We start from the raw sequence: 16791 nt of genomic DNA, 5'->3' as shown, positions 1-16791 counted from the left end.
GTGTGTGTGTGCATGTGTGTGTGTGTGTTAATTAGGCTCACACTGAATGTAAAATTTTTGTAACCTTTTGCCTTTACCTTTGGAGACTCATTTCCAATTCTATTACGTTGCTTCCAAAACCTACGCAGTGGCCCACCATTGGGACGTATGGTTGTTTAATTATTCCTTAATCGTGGGAAATGTTTTGCTACCATGATTTCCCAATGAATTTTCCCACATGCACACTTGGCACATATACCTGTTTATTTCCTTAGAAGGAGAGGTTTCTTGAGTCTGAAACAATATATGAAATCACTGGGCTTTTAAAAAATATATTTTTATTGATTTCAGAGGGAGGAAGGGAGAGAGAAACATCAGTGAGAGAGAACCACCGATGGGCTGCCTCCTGCACGCCCCACACTGAGGATCGAGCCCGCCACCCCGGCCTGTGCCCTGACCGGGAGTCAAACTGTGACCCCCTGGTCCATAGATGGACACGGACTTAAAATCACTGGTTTCTGAACAACTGTTAGAGCCTTTAACGATGGTGACTTCACCAGCAGTGTGGGGCGATCTGACGGTCACCTCGGAGCTGGTGGACGTGCAGATGGCCTTCCGGCTGCGGCTTCCTCCAGACCCGGGCGTGGAAACTGCTCAGAGTTTCCCCGGAGCCACCGTATCCCCGCCGTGTGGAGCCTGCTCCTCGGCACAGCCCACGTGACTGGGTCTCCGCCCGTCTCCGGTGATGGACTCACCACATGTCCCTGTGCAGTGTGACGCAGGCACCTGTGATTCCCATCACAGAACTCCTTTTCTTATGCTCATGCTTAGTAGGAAAGTTTCGTCAGGCCATGGGAAGGAGAGGTTACACATCAATTCAGGGGAACTGTGCTGATCTGAAAGGTAAAACAGTGTGAGCTTACAAGTAGAGCACAGCACACATTTGCATTTAACCAGGAACAGGTGCTAAGGAATTGAACAAACAAGATAGATCAAAATCTCTGTTCTCATGAAATGAGCATTCTAGTAATGGTTTTCAAAGATTTGTTGTAGGATAATTTACAGTGTGCAGCATCAGGAGGCATAAAATTCAGTTGTGATTTTCTTTTGGGAGCAGCGTCTGGAACCTTTACGAATTCTGCAGGAAGTGAGAAGTTAAATGCTCCCATTGGCTCATCTGGGTCGTGTGCTCTCTAAGTACTTGATGGTCAGTATTTCAGAGGCAGGGGCTCTCACGTCCCAGTGAATCACTAAAAATTAATGTGTTTTATATAGACATGATCTTTGGTGAAGAGCGGACTATTTCGGGTGGGAGGCAGTGAGTTTCAAAATCAAATCACCATGTTTGTAAGTGGATATTGTATTGAACTGAAATCGGATGATAAGGAGGCAGCCCCGGAGAAATGCGTTTTTTGCGTAACTTGAAGCCCCTTGAAATTAGCAGGAGGATCGAAATAGACTTTTGTGGGTGTTGTTGTTTTTTAAGGGCAGGTGCCTTTTCCCCAGTATCACATATGGGGCCCCTGGATATGGATGCTCTCAAGTTAATTAGGACAGGAACACCGTACTTACTCGGGCTAATGCTTCTGATAGTCATAGTAGAAATGGATGAATGAATGAAATTTTGGCAGCAGTTTTAATAAGTAAACAGATTTGTAAGATTGTTTTAGATTCTGCCTCTCCCTTCCTGCCTCCCCAGGTAACCCCGGATCTGCTTTTTGTCGGCAGAGACGAGCTTGCATGTCTAGCAGTTCACAGGGAGAGAGATGTGTAGTCGGCACCCGTCTCTTTTCCGAACCCTTCCTCACAGCGTGGTGACTCTGAGAGCCTCTGTGTTGTGTGCGACCCAGTCGTTCGTCCCTTTGTGCTGCTCAGCGTCGCCCTGGCGCGATGGAGGGTTTGTTTATCCAGTCGCCGCGAATTAGACCCTTCACTCTTTCTTTCCCTCTGCAGGCCTTCCGCTTGACTATTGTAACCACGGGAGAGACAGATGTTGAGTCACACACACACATACACACACACACACACACATGCACACTCACGTGAACAGCCTCGAGCTCCAACCCCTGTTGATAAAATGGGGCTCTATTCTTTGTTCCTATGTTTATCCCCCTTTATCCTGTTTGGGATGAGCTCGCTGCCAGTCATGTGTCGAGTGTGTTAGCCGAGCGTGGAGATGGGAAGCAGACCAGCCTCCGTCGTGCTCAGAGGAACAGCCGGGGAGGGACAGCCGGGGAGGGACAGCCGGGCATGGCTCACTCCTGAGTCCCAGCAGCTTGCCTTTCCCTGGGCTTCATCACGTGGCCGTGTGGCTGCGGTTAGCCTGGGACCTTCCACCCCCGCGGCGAACCCTCAGCGCTTCCTTCTCGGGTCGGAGGCCTTCCCACCGCTGGCTCAGGCCGGCGGAGACAGGAGATGCGCTCGCTGACCTGGCGGGCGGGCGGGCGGGCGGCGCTGACCTAAGTGCCTGCGAGCCTTCGTGCCCCGCCTGCCTTGTCCCTCTGTCCGGCTGTGCTGGAAAGAGCTGTTTCTCTGTGGCCGTGGGCTGCTCCCGTGTGAAAGGTTCCTCTCCTTCAGGACCCGGCGGGCCTGCCGTGGCCTCGGGGGGACGGAGCCGGCAGCGCGGACTCAGAAACGGGAGGTAGTTACCATGTTAGATCCTGGCGCTCGGTGGCTGGTTCGGAAACTTGAACACAGCGAGCATCACTCCTGAGGGAGGTACTGGGTGCCCAGGTGCAGAATGACGAGGGAGAAGGTGTACAGGAAAGGGCTCCTTTCATCCCGTCCTCTGTCCGAAAGGGCAACCCCTCCCAGGTTCCTGGGGGTCCTGCCAGAGGCCCCCCCAGGGAAACCCAGCGACAGCCCGCTCCCGGGACCGGCCAACTCAGGCCTGAAGTAGCTGAGCTGGTCCTCCTGGCGCCTCCCTCCCTCCCTCGGGGCAGCCCCCCCCCCCCCCGCACCCCCAATGACAGGGGGCGGTTCTTTGGACATGCACCAGGCCTGGTGCAGAGGGGGGTATGTTCTCAGGGGGAGGTTTTGGAGAAAGGCCGTGGAGTCCTCGCCTCTGAAGCTCCTCCCCAGCAGGAGGCCGCACAGGGCTGACCGGACGGCCGCCGCGGCTGCCAGGGCGCCCTTTCCCGGGTGTGGCAGTTGTGTTGGCTGAGGTTTCGGTGAGTCTGGTGGCAGCGTCGGCAGTGACATCTTTGGGGAAGTCTGTCCTGCAGCGTGAGGAATGGCTCACCTGTCCCATTGCACGTAGCGGACTGGGAAACAGGAGCACGGCCAAGTGAGACTTTCAGTAATGAGAGGAGAGAGAGAGAGAGAGAGAGAGAGAGAGAAAGAGAAAGAGAGAAAGGGGGGGGGGAGGATGTTATCTGCGACATTCACCCCTTATGCTTTTCCTTTGTCATGTTCTTATACATATATATATATATATATATATTTACTGGTTTTAGAGAGGAAGGGAGGGGGAGAGAGAGAAACATTAGTGATGAGAGAGAATCATGGATCGGCCGCCTCCTGCATGCCCCACACTGGGGATCGGGCCTGCAACCCTGGCCTGTGCCCTGAGCAGGAATCGAACCCTGACCGGCCGGGCGGTGATGTTCTGACCCTCCGTCTGTGTAGCCCGTGAGGAGACACGTTAGGGATCGAGTCGAAGCTCCTTGTGTGCGTGTTTGCTGCTCTCAGTGGACTCTGAGCCACCGGGCTGGCCCGGGACTCGGGCGCTGTCTCGTTTCCTAGGCTTTGCTATGAGGTGCTCCGTACGTTTTGCTGGCTCAGAGATAAGGCGGAAGTTATAACTGCGCAGCCGGGCAGCGGTGAGTCACGAAGATCAGGGGCGCTTGGTGCTGAAGCAGAACGCCCGCTGGGCCTCGGGGCGGGGACCGGGCCCCACCGGCTGGGAGGCGTGCCGGCCTCGCCTCGCGTGTTCCCGGGACCCGTGGCTCTCAGGCACGGGCAGCAGCGGGCAGCTGTGTCCCTCGCGGAGGGACCCCACGCAGGCCTGTCCGCGGGTCCGTGGCAGCTCCCACCTGCAGACACCGCCACTTGCTCCAGTCTCGGCTCCTGAAACCACCTGTGTCTGGCTGTGATGTGCTGTTAGCAAGTTCCTCACGCCAGATGGAGGCTTTCTTTTATTTGTAGATTTTTAGCCATGTTTTCCTTAAACTATTATGAGAACAAAGGAGAGAAACAAGTCTTTAGATACCACGAAAGTGTGGTATTCTTCGTAGCCTTTCGCTTAATACTTTCCTAGGGAGGAGGAAGTGTTGCGGGAGAGGGAAGACACGGCACGCACGCATGTCCTCGCTGCGAGTGTGGGACGCCGTGGCCGCGGTGGCGCGTTAGGAGGAAGGAAGATCACCTGGCGGGCTCACCGCCACGGGGCTCCCTCCCCTGTCATCCCCCCTCCCTTCTCCTGAGCCCTGACCCCCAGCTGCGGCTGGGACCAGCGGCATCCCCTCGACTCCTTGCCGGAGGCGGGTGCAAACCCCAAGCGAAGAGGTGCGCCCCCAGGCCCTCGGGGATCAGGACCAGAGCTGGACCCAGGAGATTTTGGGGGAACTGTGAGCTCTTGCTTCTCCCAGTTACAGGGTCGCCTAAGGCGTCAGGGTCCCTCCCTGTCCCCCAGGCTGCCCGGGCGTTCTGTGCCTGAGCCCGGCTCCTCCAGGTTCCTACGCGGCCCTCCCGGCCTTCACCCCGAGGCCCTGTCCCTGCCGCGTGGGCACAGCCTGTGGGCCCATCGCCCTGGGCCGCGGGCTCTCCTCCCGGGACGGCCCTGAGCGGTGTGTCTGTGGTGAAATGGGAGACCTCACGTCACGTGGTGCGTTTGCCCTGAGCACGGAAGGAAGCCGTCCGGGGAAGAGTGCCCTCCGTGTTGCTAACGTGACCTGTGCTTTCTCCTCAGGTCAACTTCGTCGTGTGCCAGCTCTTCGCCTTGCTCGCAGCCGTTTGGTTTCGAACGTACCTTCATTCAAGCAAAACCAGCTCTTTCATAAGACATGTCGTCGCTACTCTCTTGGGCCTTTATCTTGCAGTTTTTTGCTTTGGATGGTAAGTATGTTGATCCTATGTAAACGGAGACGCTGATGTCCTGTAGAAAGATACACTCTCGGAGGTTTTGGGCTTATATTTACTTATAACGTTTTATAGTTTTTTTTGGCTGTTTTTTTAAAAATATGTTTTTATTGATTCCAGAGAGGAAGGGAGGGGGAGAGAGAGATAGTAACATCAATGATGAGAGAGAATCATGGATCGGCTGCCTCCTGCACGCCCCCCCACCGGGGACGGAGCCTGCACCTGGGGCCTGTGCCCTGACCGGGAATTGAACCGTGACCTCCTGGGTCTTAGGTCGACGCTCAACCCCTGAGCCACGCCGGCCGGGCTGAACTTAGCACTTTTAGGCCCAGACTGTGGGAACTGGATGTCGGTGAGCAGTGCCGTCCCCGCCTAACCGTGCTCTCCTTTTTGTAGGTATGCCTTACATTTCCTCGTACAAAGTGGCGTTTCCTACTGCATCATGATAATCGGAATGAAGCACATGCACAAGTAAGTGTTCGCTTTGCACACTCACACACACACACACACACTCACACTCACACACACTCACACACACACACACACACGTGTTTCACGCTAATACAGCTGGATCAGATAGAATCTTACTGCACTAAAATGCCCCTACACTGTGATGGCTTTTCCAAGAACTGTCATAAGATCATAGGTGTGCGTCCGTGTACCTGTGCCTGGGCTCTCGGCCTCTCCCTGTTGTCACTGAGGTGGGGGGCGGGGGGGGGGACGAGGGAGGCGGGTAATTCATTGGTGTGTGGCTTCCCCGGCTCTGTGGGAGGTGCGGCTGCTGCCCTGGCCCCGCCCACTACATGCCAGGAGCTCCTCCCACAGGCTGTGCCGGCCGTGAAAGTTTCCAGATAGTTCCCAGGGCCCCTTGGGGCGCAGAGCTGCCTCTGGTTAGAACCCCTGGCTTAATGCGGGGCCTGGGTTCCAGGCAGCATCCCCAGAGGCAGACGAGGGAGGAAGAGGCGCTGCCTCCCGGGTCCTCTGTGCGGCGTGTTTGGGTTCAGATCGCTCGTGGGAAAATCATTGGTGATTCGTCTTTCTTTTTTTTTTTTTTTAATATATTTTATTGATTTTTTACAGAGAGGAAGGGAGAGGGACAGAGAGCTAGAAACATCGATGAGAGAGAAACATCAATCAGCTGCCTCCTGCACACCTCCCACTGGGGATGTGCCTGCAACCAAGGCACATGCCCCCGACCGGAACCGAACCTGGGACCTTTCAGTCCACAGGCCGACGCTCCATCCACTGAGCCAAACCGGTCAGGGCTGATTCGTCTTTCTTACCTGAGATGCCCTCCCTGTGCCCAGAGACCACGAGGCCTGGGGAGCTGCTGCCGGAGGCCCGTTTGGGGCGCTTTCAGGAGAGGGAAGGCGACTGTCTTGCAGGGCTCTCTGGGCGGAGCGACCTGGAGCTCACCCGCTTCTGGTCCTGAGTTTGCCCAGCCCGGTCCCCTGTGCTGGGCCTGCCTTCCCCGCCGTGTCCCCGGGCACCTTTCCTGGGCGACGTCTCCCTGTCCTGCCGGTTTCCTTGGCCTGGATGCTGGGTGCCCGCTCACAGGATGCCTGCCTCCAGGGCCGGAGGTCAGCTCTGCTGCAGAAAAGGGGGGGGGGGGGGGAGGCCCGGGGCTCCCTGTCCCGCGGGAGGGACCACAGGCACGACGCTCAGGGTGGCCTCCCTGGAGGACATGGAGCGGATGTGACACGGGCTCAGGCCTCGGAGGGGAGAGTGCAGGAGGAATTCCCTGGGGGTGGGGGCCAGGCATTGAGGCAGGGGGAGCAGCTAGAGGGTGGAGGGCTGAGCATTGAGGCAGGGGGAGCATGGGGGTGCGGCTAGAGGGTGGGGGGCTGGGCATTGAGGCAGGGGGAGCATGGGGGTGCGGCTAGAGGGTGGGGGGCTGGGCATTGAGGCAGGGGGAGCATGGGGGTGCGGCTCACTCAGCCCAGGCTGCTGGCAAGTGGGGGTGCAGTGCCTGCTTGGCAACCTCAAGGGCATGTGGACTGAAGAATGAGTCAGGGGCACAGCCTGTTTTTCTCCCCACACCCTCCAATCAGCCCTTCACCTTGTTCTCCAAGAACATAACTCTGGGAATGTTCTCCTCTTCCTCGAATATTGTCTTCTCCCACCTCAGGCGCTGCCCACCCCGCTCCCTCTGCCTGGAGCACTCTCTTCCCTCCTCCTCACTCTTCCCGTTTATTGTCCTCCCTCTTCCCTCTTTCCTCCTCCCATCTTCCCTCCTCTCTCTTCCCTCCTTCCCCCTTCTCCTCCCTTCTCCCTACTTCCTCCCTCCTCTCTCCTCCCTTCTTCCTCCCTCCTCCTCTCTTCTCTCTCCTTCCTCCTCTGGACCCTGCAGATTCCAGGTCACCTTTCCCCTCCAGGAGCTTGTCTGGGTGCCCTGACCTGGGACGGGTTATCCGTCACGCGCTGTCATGGAGTTGTACCCCCTTTGGAGACTTCTCGATTTTAAATGCTGAATGTATCAAGGGTTATTGAGTAACGTGTCCTGCCTTTCCACTCAGCGGGCTCTGTGGCCACCACCTGACCACGCCTGCTTTTGTTTCCTGAGTGGGGCACAGGTCCCAGGAGACTGTGTTCTCAATGCATGTCTATCGAATGATGAATGAACAAATGGATGAATGAGTGAATGAATGAATGAACAAGTGGAATGGATGAATGAGAGAATGAATGGATGAATGGTGAATGAACGAATGAATGGATGGATGAGTGAATGAATGGATGAATGATGAATGAATGGATGAATGATGAATGAATGAATGGATGAATGATGAAGGAATGGATGAATGAGTGAATGAATGAATGGATGAATGATGAATGAATGGATGAATGAGTGAATGAATGAATGGATGAATGAGTGAATGAACAGATGAATGAATGGACGAGTGAATGAATGGATGAATGAGTGGATGAATGAGTGAATGAATGGATGAGTGATAGCACGGCTCCTGCAGAACAGCAGCCCTTTCCCTGGCCTCCGAGACCTGCCTTCAGGCCGCCCCCTGCTTCCTCCTTCAGGACGCCTAGGCAGGCATCCCCACCGGGAAGTGTGAAGGCATTGCCCGGAGAGGTGGCCGGGGGCCGGCTCCTGTGGTACCCGCTGGGCTGTGTGCGCTTCTGTAGATGGGCGTGGGCACTAAGCACCCTCTTGTGACTTTTCTGTGGGAAACTTGTCATGAGTTCCGAAGGCGCCAGACTGGAACACAGTGCCAGGAACGCCAGTGCTCAGCTGTGAGCGGCTGGATCGGGGGTTGGGGGGTGAGATGGGGGAGGGGATGTGTGACAGTGGGGAGGGGCCCCGTTGCCCGAGAGGTTAGGCTTCAGGTTGTCTTAGGACATGTACCGGTCACCCAGAGGCTGACCTGAAGACACGTACGATGAAGAGACATAGAGCGACGCTCCCACGCCCCACGGGTCGCCAAGCTGCGTGTGGGTTGTGTTGTAAGAGCTGCAGGACATGCCTGTAAGCCAACCAGCCGTGGCTCAGCTTCCACCACCTTGAGCAGACATGTCAGTGTGCTGTGGTGTGTCTAGGATCCCAGAGGTGGTGGACTTGTGGGTCCTCGCCCTCCAAAACTCACCGCTCACTTGCCCGGCCGGCGTGGCTCAGTGGCTGAGCATCGACCTACGAACCAGGAGGTCACGGTTCGATTCCTGGTCAGGCCACATGTGTGGGTTGCGGGCTCGATCCCCAGGGGATTCTCTCTCATCATTGATGTTTCTCTCTCTCCCGGTCACCGGGGCAGGCGCACTGCGGTCCCCGCTGGAGGGAACTGGGCCTGGGGCCGAGGAGGCAGGAAGGAGGGAGAGACTGGCTTGGAAGTGGGAAAACCCGGCCTGTCCCCCATTGGCCATGTGCTGCAGGGTCAGGAGGGGCAGGACAGATGTTGGCGTTACGTACTTGCGCTGAAGTGTAGTTGTAAAAGTTGGGAAATACTGCAGAGCACTTTCCTCAGCCTCCTTTCCTGGTGGTAACGCCGAGCAGCCGCTCGGGCACCCTGTGGCTTCCTCCTGGCTCAGTCTTGCCGTGGGCGTGGCAGCCCTGCTCGCCGGGAGACAGGTGCCTGAGGAGGCAGGGGTCGGAGCGGGCGTGTCTGGTCGCACCCGGCCCAGCCGGCTCCCTCTACACTGGGCTCCTCCTGAGCAGGAAGCAGGGTGATGCTGAGAATGCGTCATTAGAGAGAAATACCACCCCTAACCGCCCGCCGTGGCTCAGGGGTCGAGCGTCGCCCTATGAACCAGGAGGTCACGGTTCAATCCCTGGTGGGGGCACATGCCCGGGTGGTGGTTGGGAATTGGGGGCTGTAAGTGCTCCCAGTTCCCACAGGAGGGGCCCTGTGACCTGGTAACAGGATGTCCGGCCCCGTGGGGTGTCTGAAAGATCTGCAGGGCGTCCCCCGATACCCCCCCCAGGTGAGGGTGTGGCCCAGGTGGCCTTCGGGGTCTCACTTTCCCTCCAGTCCTGAACTGGGTCCCTGTGAGGAGGCTCCATCTTCCTCGCACGCAAGGGAGGTTTTCCCCTGGGACGCAGGTGACCCAGGACGTGGGGGCTCATTAATGGGGGGAACAAGACGGACACCCGGGGGTAAACGAAGGCGTCTGGCGGCTGCGGCTGTTCTGTCTGAACGCATCCCTCCACGTGGAGGGAGCTCGAACGGCTCCCTCACGCAGGGGGCTCCGCCAGGTGCGGTCTATACGCCCGACACCCGTCTGCATGGCTGACTCCCCACATGGACCCGTTAAAAGGAGTTTGAAGATGGTAACCCACTAGATCAGTGGTTCTCAACCTTCTGGCCCTTTAAATACAGTTCCTCATGTTGTGACCCAACCATAAAATTATTTTCGTTGCTACTTCATAACTATCATGTTGCTACTGTTACGAATCGTCATGTAAATATCTGATATGCAGGATGGTCTTAGGACACCCCTGTGAAAGGGTCGTTCGACCGCCAAAGGGGTCTCGACCCACAGGTTGAGAACCTCTGCACTAGATGATGCATCTTTCTTGATTTGAAAATTGCATATTATTTAAAAGTAGCCGGTCATTGTTTTTGTGTGTGGAGAAGGGGAAAGCAGCCAATCAGAACTGGCTCTAAATGGACCCCGAAACTGCAAAGCAGCTGTTATGCAGATGTTCAAAGAATTAGAAGAAGATATGATGACCATGACTCAACAAATAGGGAATGTCAGTAAAGGCATAGAAGCTACTAAAGAGGACCAAATGGAAGTCCTAGAGCAGATAACCCAAATGAGAAATTGACCAATGCGCTATGGAGTGGTTTGTGATGGCCGAAGAATCAATCAATGAACTCAGGGTGGATCAATAGCCAGTCTGTAGAACAGACATAAAATATATCGAAGAAGCCCGGCTGGCATGGCTCAGTGGTTGAGCATCAACCTATGAACCAGGAGGTCACGGTTTGATTCCCGGTCCAGGGCACATGCCTGGGTTACACCCTTGATCCCAGTAGGGGGCGTGCAGGAGGCAGCTGATCCATGATTCTCTCTTCTCATTGATGTTTCTACCTCTCTCTCCCTCCCCCTTTCTCTCTCTGAAATAAATAAAAAATATTTTTTATAAACGAATGTCCCTGGCCGGTTTGGCTCAGTGGATAGAGTGTCGGCCTGTGGACTGAAGGGTCCCAGGTTTGAAACCGGTCAAGGGCACATGCCCAGGTTGCAGGCTCCATCCCCAGTTGGGGGCATGTAGGAGGCCAATCAATGATTCTCTCTCATCGTTGATGATTGTATCGCTCTCCCTCTCTCCCTTCCTCTCCGAAATCAATAAAAATATATATTTTTTTAAAAAGGGATGAAGGACTGGTCCACCAGCAGGCAGTGGCCTGAAACTGGCTGGTACATTATTTTGCTTATGATTTTGTGGGTCCGGAATTCAGGGACAGTTCAATTGGACGGGTCCCTCTTTTTCACGTGGCATCAGCCTCTTCACTCATGTATCTTAGGACGTGGCCCTGTTTGGCGCCTCTCTCACACTCCTTCCTCTTTCCTTCTTGTTTTTTTTTTAAAAATATATTTTATTTTTTTTACAGAGAGGTATGTCAGTCTATTGCATGCCTCCCTGCTTCGGTTCTTATTTGGTTGGTCAATTCATTTTGTTCATTAGATTCCACAGATAAGTGAGATCATGTGATATTTGTCCTGCTTGGATTAGCTTATTTCACTTAGCATAGTATTTCCCAGGTCCACCCATGCTGTCCCAGACGTAAGAGATCCCTCTTTTTCACAGCTGCATAGAACTCCACGGTGTAAATGTCCCACAGCTTTTTTATCCCCTCGTCTACTGGTGGGCACTGGGGCCCTCTTTCCGTTTCCACCTCATCCTCCAGGGCTTCCGTGTGTGGGGGCCTCAGGACAGTCACACTTTCCTGGCAACCAACTTCCACACGGCGGGAAGGAGGAACTGCCTGGCTCATGATGGGCTGCGCCTGGGAACAGTCACTCCCGCCATCATCCACTGGCCAGCACACTCGGGCGGGGCTCAAAGCGGGTAGAGCAGTCGGCTTCTCTTGACGGGGCGCCGGCCAGGCTGCGGGAGAGCATGTGAACTGGGAGGTGCTGAAGCAGCTTTGGGAAATGCAGCTGCCGCCTGAGCTGTGGAAGTTGTTTTGTGTTGACGTGTCCACACCGTGTGAGTGTGCGTGTGGCTGCTCCATCAGGTCGCTGCAGGAGCGTGCTCCCTGTGGAGAGCGTTTCAGTTGGGGCGCGGTCCCCCTCTTCCTTGCTCGGGAGGTTCAACTAGATTGGAATTGCCTATTTGTCTAAAGTTCTAAAGAACTCTTTCATAAACCACCTGAATTGCTTACATGAAAAATTTAAGATTTTAACCTAGCCAAACATATGGTATACACACACACACACACACACACACACACACTAGAGGCCCGGGTATGGTCCCTAGGCCTGGCCTGTGATCAGGGCCATCTTCCTTGGCTGCCGGCAGCCGGCCCCACCCCCTGCCACCACCTACCCTCGGTTCCCCATTCACCATCAGGTGATCGGAGCCTGCTGGCCAGGGGGAGGAACCAAGAGGTTGGCCGTTCCGCCCACTTGCTAACCCTGTCCCCCAGCTTCCACCCACCCCCAGTTTCCTGTTTGCCATCGGGCAATTGGAGCCTGACGGTTGGGGGAAAGGACCAAGAGGATGGCTATTCCCACTCACGTGCCAGTCCCACCCCCACCATGGGTCACCCTCTGTGTGGGGTGACCAGTGGGACTGGGGCCTTGGCCTGGGGCTGCCCACATCCCTTGCCACCCATCCCCAGTTCCCTGTTGGCCATCGGGCGAACAGAGCCTGTCTGCCGGGGAAAGGGACTAAGAGGTGGTCAGTGCACCTCCTATTGACTGATCGAGTGGTCGTTCTGGTTGTTCTGCTGTTAGGGTCAATTTACATATTACCCTTTTATTATATAGGATATCTACTTATATAAAAACCCTGGGTGTAACATCACGGCCAGAAGGGCGACCAATCGGAAGGAAGTCAGTCCTGCAGGGCTCCTCTTGGAAACAGCTGTGCCCTCCCCCAGCTGTTTCCTGGAGGGCGAGGTTTCAGGCAGGAACCCGCCCTCGGAGCCCAGCATGGAAGTGAAATGATTTGTAATGGATCTATTATTGAAGCTACCTTTGGAAATACTATATAGATCAGTGGTTCTCAACCTTGGCTGCACATTAGAATCACCTGGGAATCTTTTTAAAACCCTGATTTCTGGGCCTTATCCTCCGGAAATTCAGTTTCTTTGTTACTAATGTTGTGGCCTCACCCCATAACAAAGAAACAGAATTTCCAGAAGATGAGGCCCAGGAATCAGGATTTTAAAAAGATTCCCAGGAGATTCTAATGTGCAGCCAAGGTTGAGAATCACTGCTATAGGCATATTAAAAATATATCTAAATGTGCAATTCTTTGTCCAAAAAATGAGCGTGTTCAAAAATTAAATGAAGAAAATTTGGATAGACTTGATGGAGATTTTCACAGATATTTGAGTGATTCCATTGATTCCACAGGTGATGCTGAAAAGGAAAATTTTCCCATCAAATTTCTTAATAGTATTCCTGCTTTGGGAATGCCGTGTCATAAATTAAAATTGAAAGTGGGTGCAATCATCATGTTATTGAGAAATCTCAATAGTAAATGGGGTCTTTGTAATGGTACCAGATTTATTATCAAAGATTACGATCTAACATTATCAAAGCTGAAGTATTAACAGGATCTGCAGAGGGAGAGGTTGTTCTGTTTCCAAGAATTAATTTGTCCCCATCTGACACTGGCCTCCCATTTAAATTGATTTGACGACGGTTTCCCGTGATGCCAACATTTGTGATGACTGTTAATAAATCACAAAGACAAACTCTAGACAGAGAAGGCATATTCCTACCTGAACCCGTTTTTGCACATGGTCAATTATATGTTGCTTCTCTCGAGTTCGAAGAGCATGTGATGTTACAGTTAAAGTTCTAAATACTTCATCACAAGGGAAATTAGTCAAGCACTCTGAAAGTGTTTTCTCTCTTAATGTGGTGTATGGGGAGATATTAGAATAAGTTTAATCACTTTATCAGTCATTGTTTGCATCACTGTTTTATATCATGTTTTTGTTGTTTTCATATCATGTTTTTGTCGTTTTTATATCATGCCTCTGTTATATCCTTTTGTTACTGCTTATTTATTAATTTATATATTTTCATATACATTTTACTAATTTCCTTTCATCTCTCACACTTCTATTATAGAGAAAGGGCAAATAGCAATATTAAAATATCTCCGCTAATTCACTTTTAAAAATATATATATTTTATTGATTTTTTACAGAGAGGAAGGGAGAGGGATAGAGAGTTAGAAGCATCGATGAGAGAAAAACATCGATCAGCTGCCTCCTGCACACTCCCCACTGGGGATGTGCCCGCAACCAAGGTACATGCCCTTGACAGGAATCGAACCTGGGACCCTTCAGTCCGCAAGCCGATGCTCTATCCACTGAGCCAAACCGGTTAGGGCAATTAATTCCCTTTTAATGTGCACGAATTTTGCGCACTGGGCTACTAGTATTTAATATTAGAAATAACGAGAAAGTCCTTCCCTCATTTGAGCACATTTGAATCTTTACCCACAGCTTCTGTGTGCCCGCAGCCTTCACTCCGTGCCGTGCCATGTATATAGTCCCAGATCTGCTTCTGGGTCTGTGTCCTCTCCTATGACATGTAAATTCCCTGCCCGCACCATGTCTAAGTATCACAAGTTCCCAAGCCTAACAGGGAGGAACTGCACGTCTGATGGCCACGCAGGATGTGTGCTCAGAGACCACGTGTGTACAAATCCCACAAAGAGTTTGTTGAATGTACATTTCAGCCAGATGTTTTTGTGCTAAATATCCTTTCCTAGAAAGAAGGAGGAGTAAGTAGAGCGAATCACAGTTTTATGCCCGAGAGCATGACTTTCAGATGCAGAATTCGGTGCCCGGAGGTGTTTCAGAAGGAAGAAGCGGACGGAGGCAGCCATCGCATGCATTAGCCATTGACGGGGCCCCGCGTCCCAGCGCACGGGAGCGGGAACTAGCGGAGTTTTTCGAACTTATTGAAGGAAGCTCTCGGGGAGCGGATCTAGTGACACTGAAGTTTCGAACCCTGTCACATAGTTAACAAATTACTGAAATGTGTTCTTGAACCAAATGAACCCTTTATTTTCACTAATCTAGCTTATTTTTGTTTTCCAGATATTGTTTTGTGTTTGCTTTGGGATACCTCATAGTGTGCCAAATTACTAGAGTCTATATCTTTGATTATGGACAATATTCTGCTGATTTTTCAGGGTAAGATGAAAACTTTGATTTAGTAGCCTGTTTTTTTCTTTTCTTTTCTATTCTAACATGTTGGTAACAGGACAAAATATAGTTGCATTTAGTGATTCACATGAAAAGCTATTACTGAACATTTTAGTTGAAAAGTCCGTTATGAATGTAGAAATGCCCTTGTAAAGCCGTCTTCCGTAGCGTCACAAAGCCATCACACCACCTCTCCCCTCACTGGCGTAAGCTAGTCTAACAGTTACACTTGTCACGTGGCATCTGACATTGAAAGCGTTTCCCAGTTCCGATAGAAATCCCTGCAGCCCTTTCCAGCTGTTGCCAACCAGCCCCCCTGAGCCCACATCCTCGCCCCCCCCCCCCCCCTTTCTCTCTCTCTCTCTGCTCTCTGGGTCCCTCAGCAGCTTCTGCATGCGCTCTGATGGCCTGTCTTGCCTCTCAGCATCCTCGAGGCTTTACTTGGACCAGGGTCCTGGGCGAACGCATTCCGCCCGGGTCTCCCAGAGAACACCCTGGAGCGTGTATCTCGCTTCCTTGCATTTCACTCTCCAGCAGCGTTCTCCATCCTTCTGCCCGGGCCCGCTGAGGGGTGGGACGAACTCGGCTTGCTCCTTCCACGGGGGCCTCGTCCCTCTGTGGTCCTCTTCGCTGTTGAGAGATGAGCGCAGGCCAAGCCCCAAAGAGCTGACTGCGCGCGTCTCTATGAAGGGACGCCCACGGGCACCATTCGAGGGCGGGAAGCTGCCGGTGAGCCTCCCGGTTCTCTGTCCAGCCGGCCAGCTCTCTCTACCCGACGGGACACGAAGACCTGCCTTTAAGTCAGCCCGAGTCCTCTGGCAGGAAAGTAATGGCCAGAAACCCCATTTGAGGACGACCAAAGTGCAAACAAAAATGAAACAAAACAAGTCGCGGCGTCCAGGGAAACATTGTCCGGCAGCAGAAACGGACCGGAGCGTGTGACGCCGCGGGAAGCCCCCGAGGGAAACGGGGAGCTTGAGAAGGGGAACGTTCTCTTCTCCTTGTCGAGATTAAAAGGGATTTTGCTTTTATTAAACAGGTTTTAAAAATAGGCTCGGATGAGAGGGGATTGCATTCAGAAGAACAAACAGAGCCAGGCCAAAGCAAACCTGATCAGATGCGCTGGGTGATTGGCAGCGTGTGGGATAGAAGGAGAGGTGCCCCTGGGGTTCAGAGGAGGCGGCTCAGTGCTGCCCCCTGGCGCACGGTCCCAGGTCTCCGAGGAAATGAACGGGAGCAGGACCCTGGGTAGACTGGGCCCCAGCATCTCAGTGACCTTGAAGAAGAGACAGTCACAGGTCATCGTACCTCAGTGGAAGGATGATGTGTGTCTCTTTAAAAGAATCAAAACCGCGTAGGGAATGTCATTTTCCTGAGAACAGTGGCCACTGGTCTTGCTCACCACGGTATCCTTGAAGCAGAGCACGGAGAGGCGTTGAATTACCACTTCTTGAATCGGCAGTGACACTCCAGCAAAGGAACCCACACGGAACGTAAACGCAGCCTGGGAGCCCTGACACCGTGGGCAGAGCTGTGCTCGCAGCGGCAAATTCGTCGCTTGGAATACGCACTTGTGTTATGATAAATGAGAGCTAAATTAGGCATTTTTTAAAAATCCTCACCTGAGATAAATTTCCCATTGCTTTTCAGAGAGTGAAAGAGAGGGATGAAGAGAGAGGGAGGGAGGGAGGGAGAGAGAGAGAGAGAGAGAGAGAGAGAGAGGTGAGTATGTAGGAAAAAAACAACATAGCATCTTAAAAATGGCAAACCTGATATAAAACTTTGAGTACAGTGTGTAATTTTTATCCATTAGGAAAAACATTTGCCCATGATCAGTGAGCTGATATGTATTAGACGGACAGATTGGCTGAAGGGGACCATTCTG

The 16791-nt window shown here is 53.1% G+C and overlaps 1 protein-coding gene across 3 annotated transcripts in view; it reads left to right on the top strand.

The window, feature by feature from the left end:
* MBOAT2 (membrane bound O-acyltransferase domain containing 2) overlaps positions 1–16791 on the top strand; it is a 45120-nt gene that overhangs the window by 12961 nt on the left and 15368 nt on the right. The window contains exons 1-4 of one of the 3 annotated variants that reach the window (XM_070428651.1): positions 4791–4804; positions 4889–5034; positions 5455–5529; positions 14799–14894. In XM_070428651.1, the coding sequence (XP_070284752.1) occupies positions 5501–5529; positions 14799–14894 (125 nt within the window). In that variant the 5' untranslated portion in view covers positions 4791–4804; positions 4889–5034; positions 5455–5500. Of the gene's footprint in view, positions 1–4790; positions 4805–4888; positions 5035–5454; positions 5530–14798; positions 14895–16791 lie in introns of those variants that run through there. The other 2 variants (XM_070428649.1, XM_070428650.1) reach the window with 2 other exon arrangements.

The sequence above is a fragment of the Myotis yumanensis genome, unplaced genomic scaffold (genome assembly GCF_028538775.1).
Source record: "Myotis yumanensis isolate MYYU_CA2020_CCGP unplaced genomic scaffold, mMyoYum1.0.hap1 SCAF_11, whole genome shotgun sequence".
NCBI classification, from domain to species: Eukaryota; Metazoa; Chordata; class Mammalia; order Chiroptera; family Vespertilionidae; genus Myotis; species Myotis yumanensis.
This window is presented reverse-complemented; position numbering and strand designations above follow the sequence as displayed.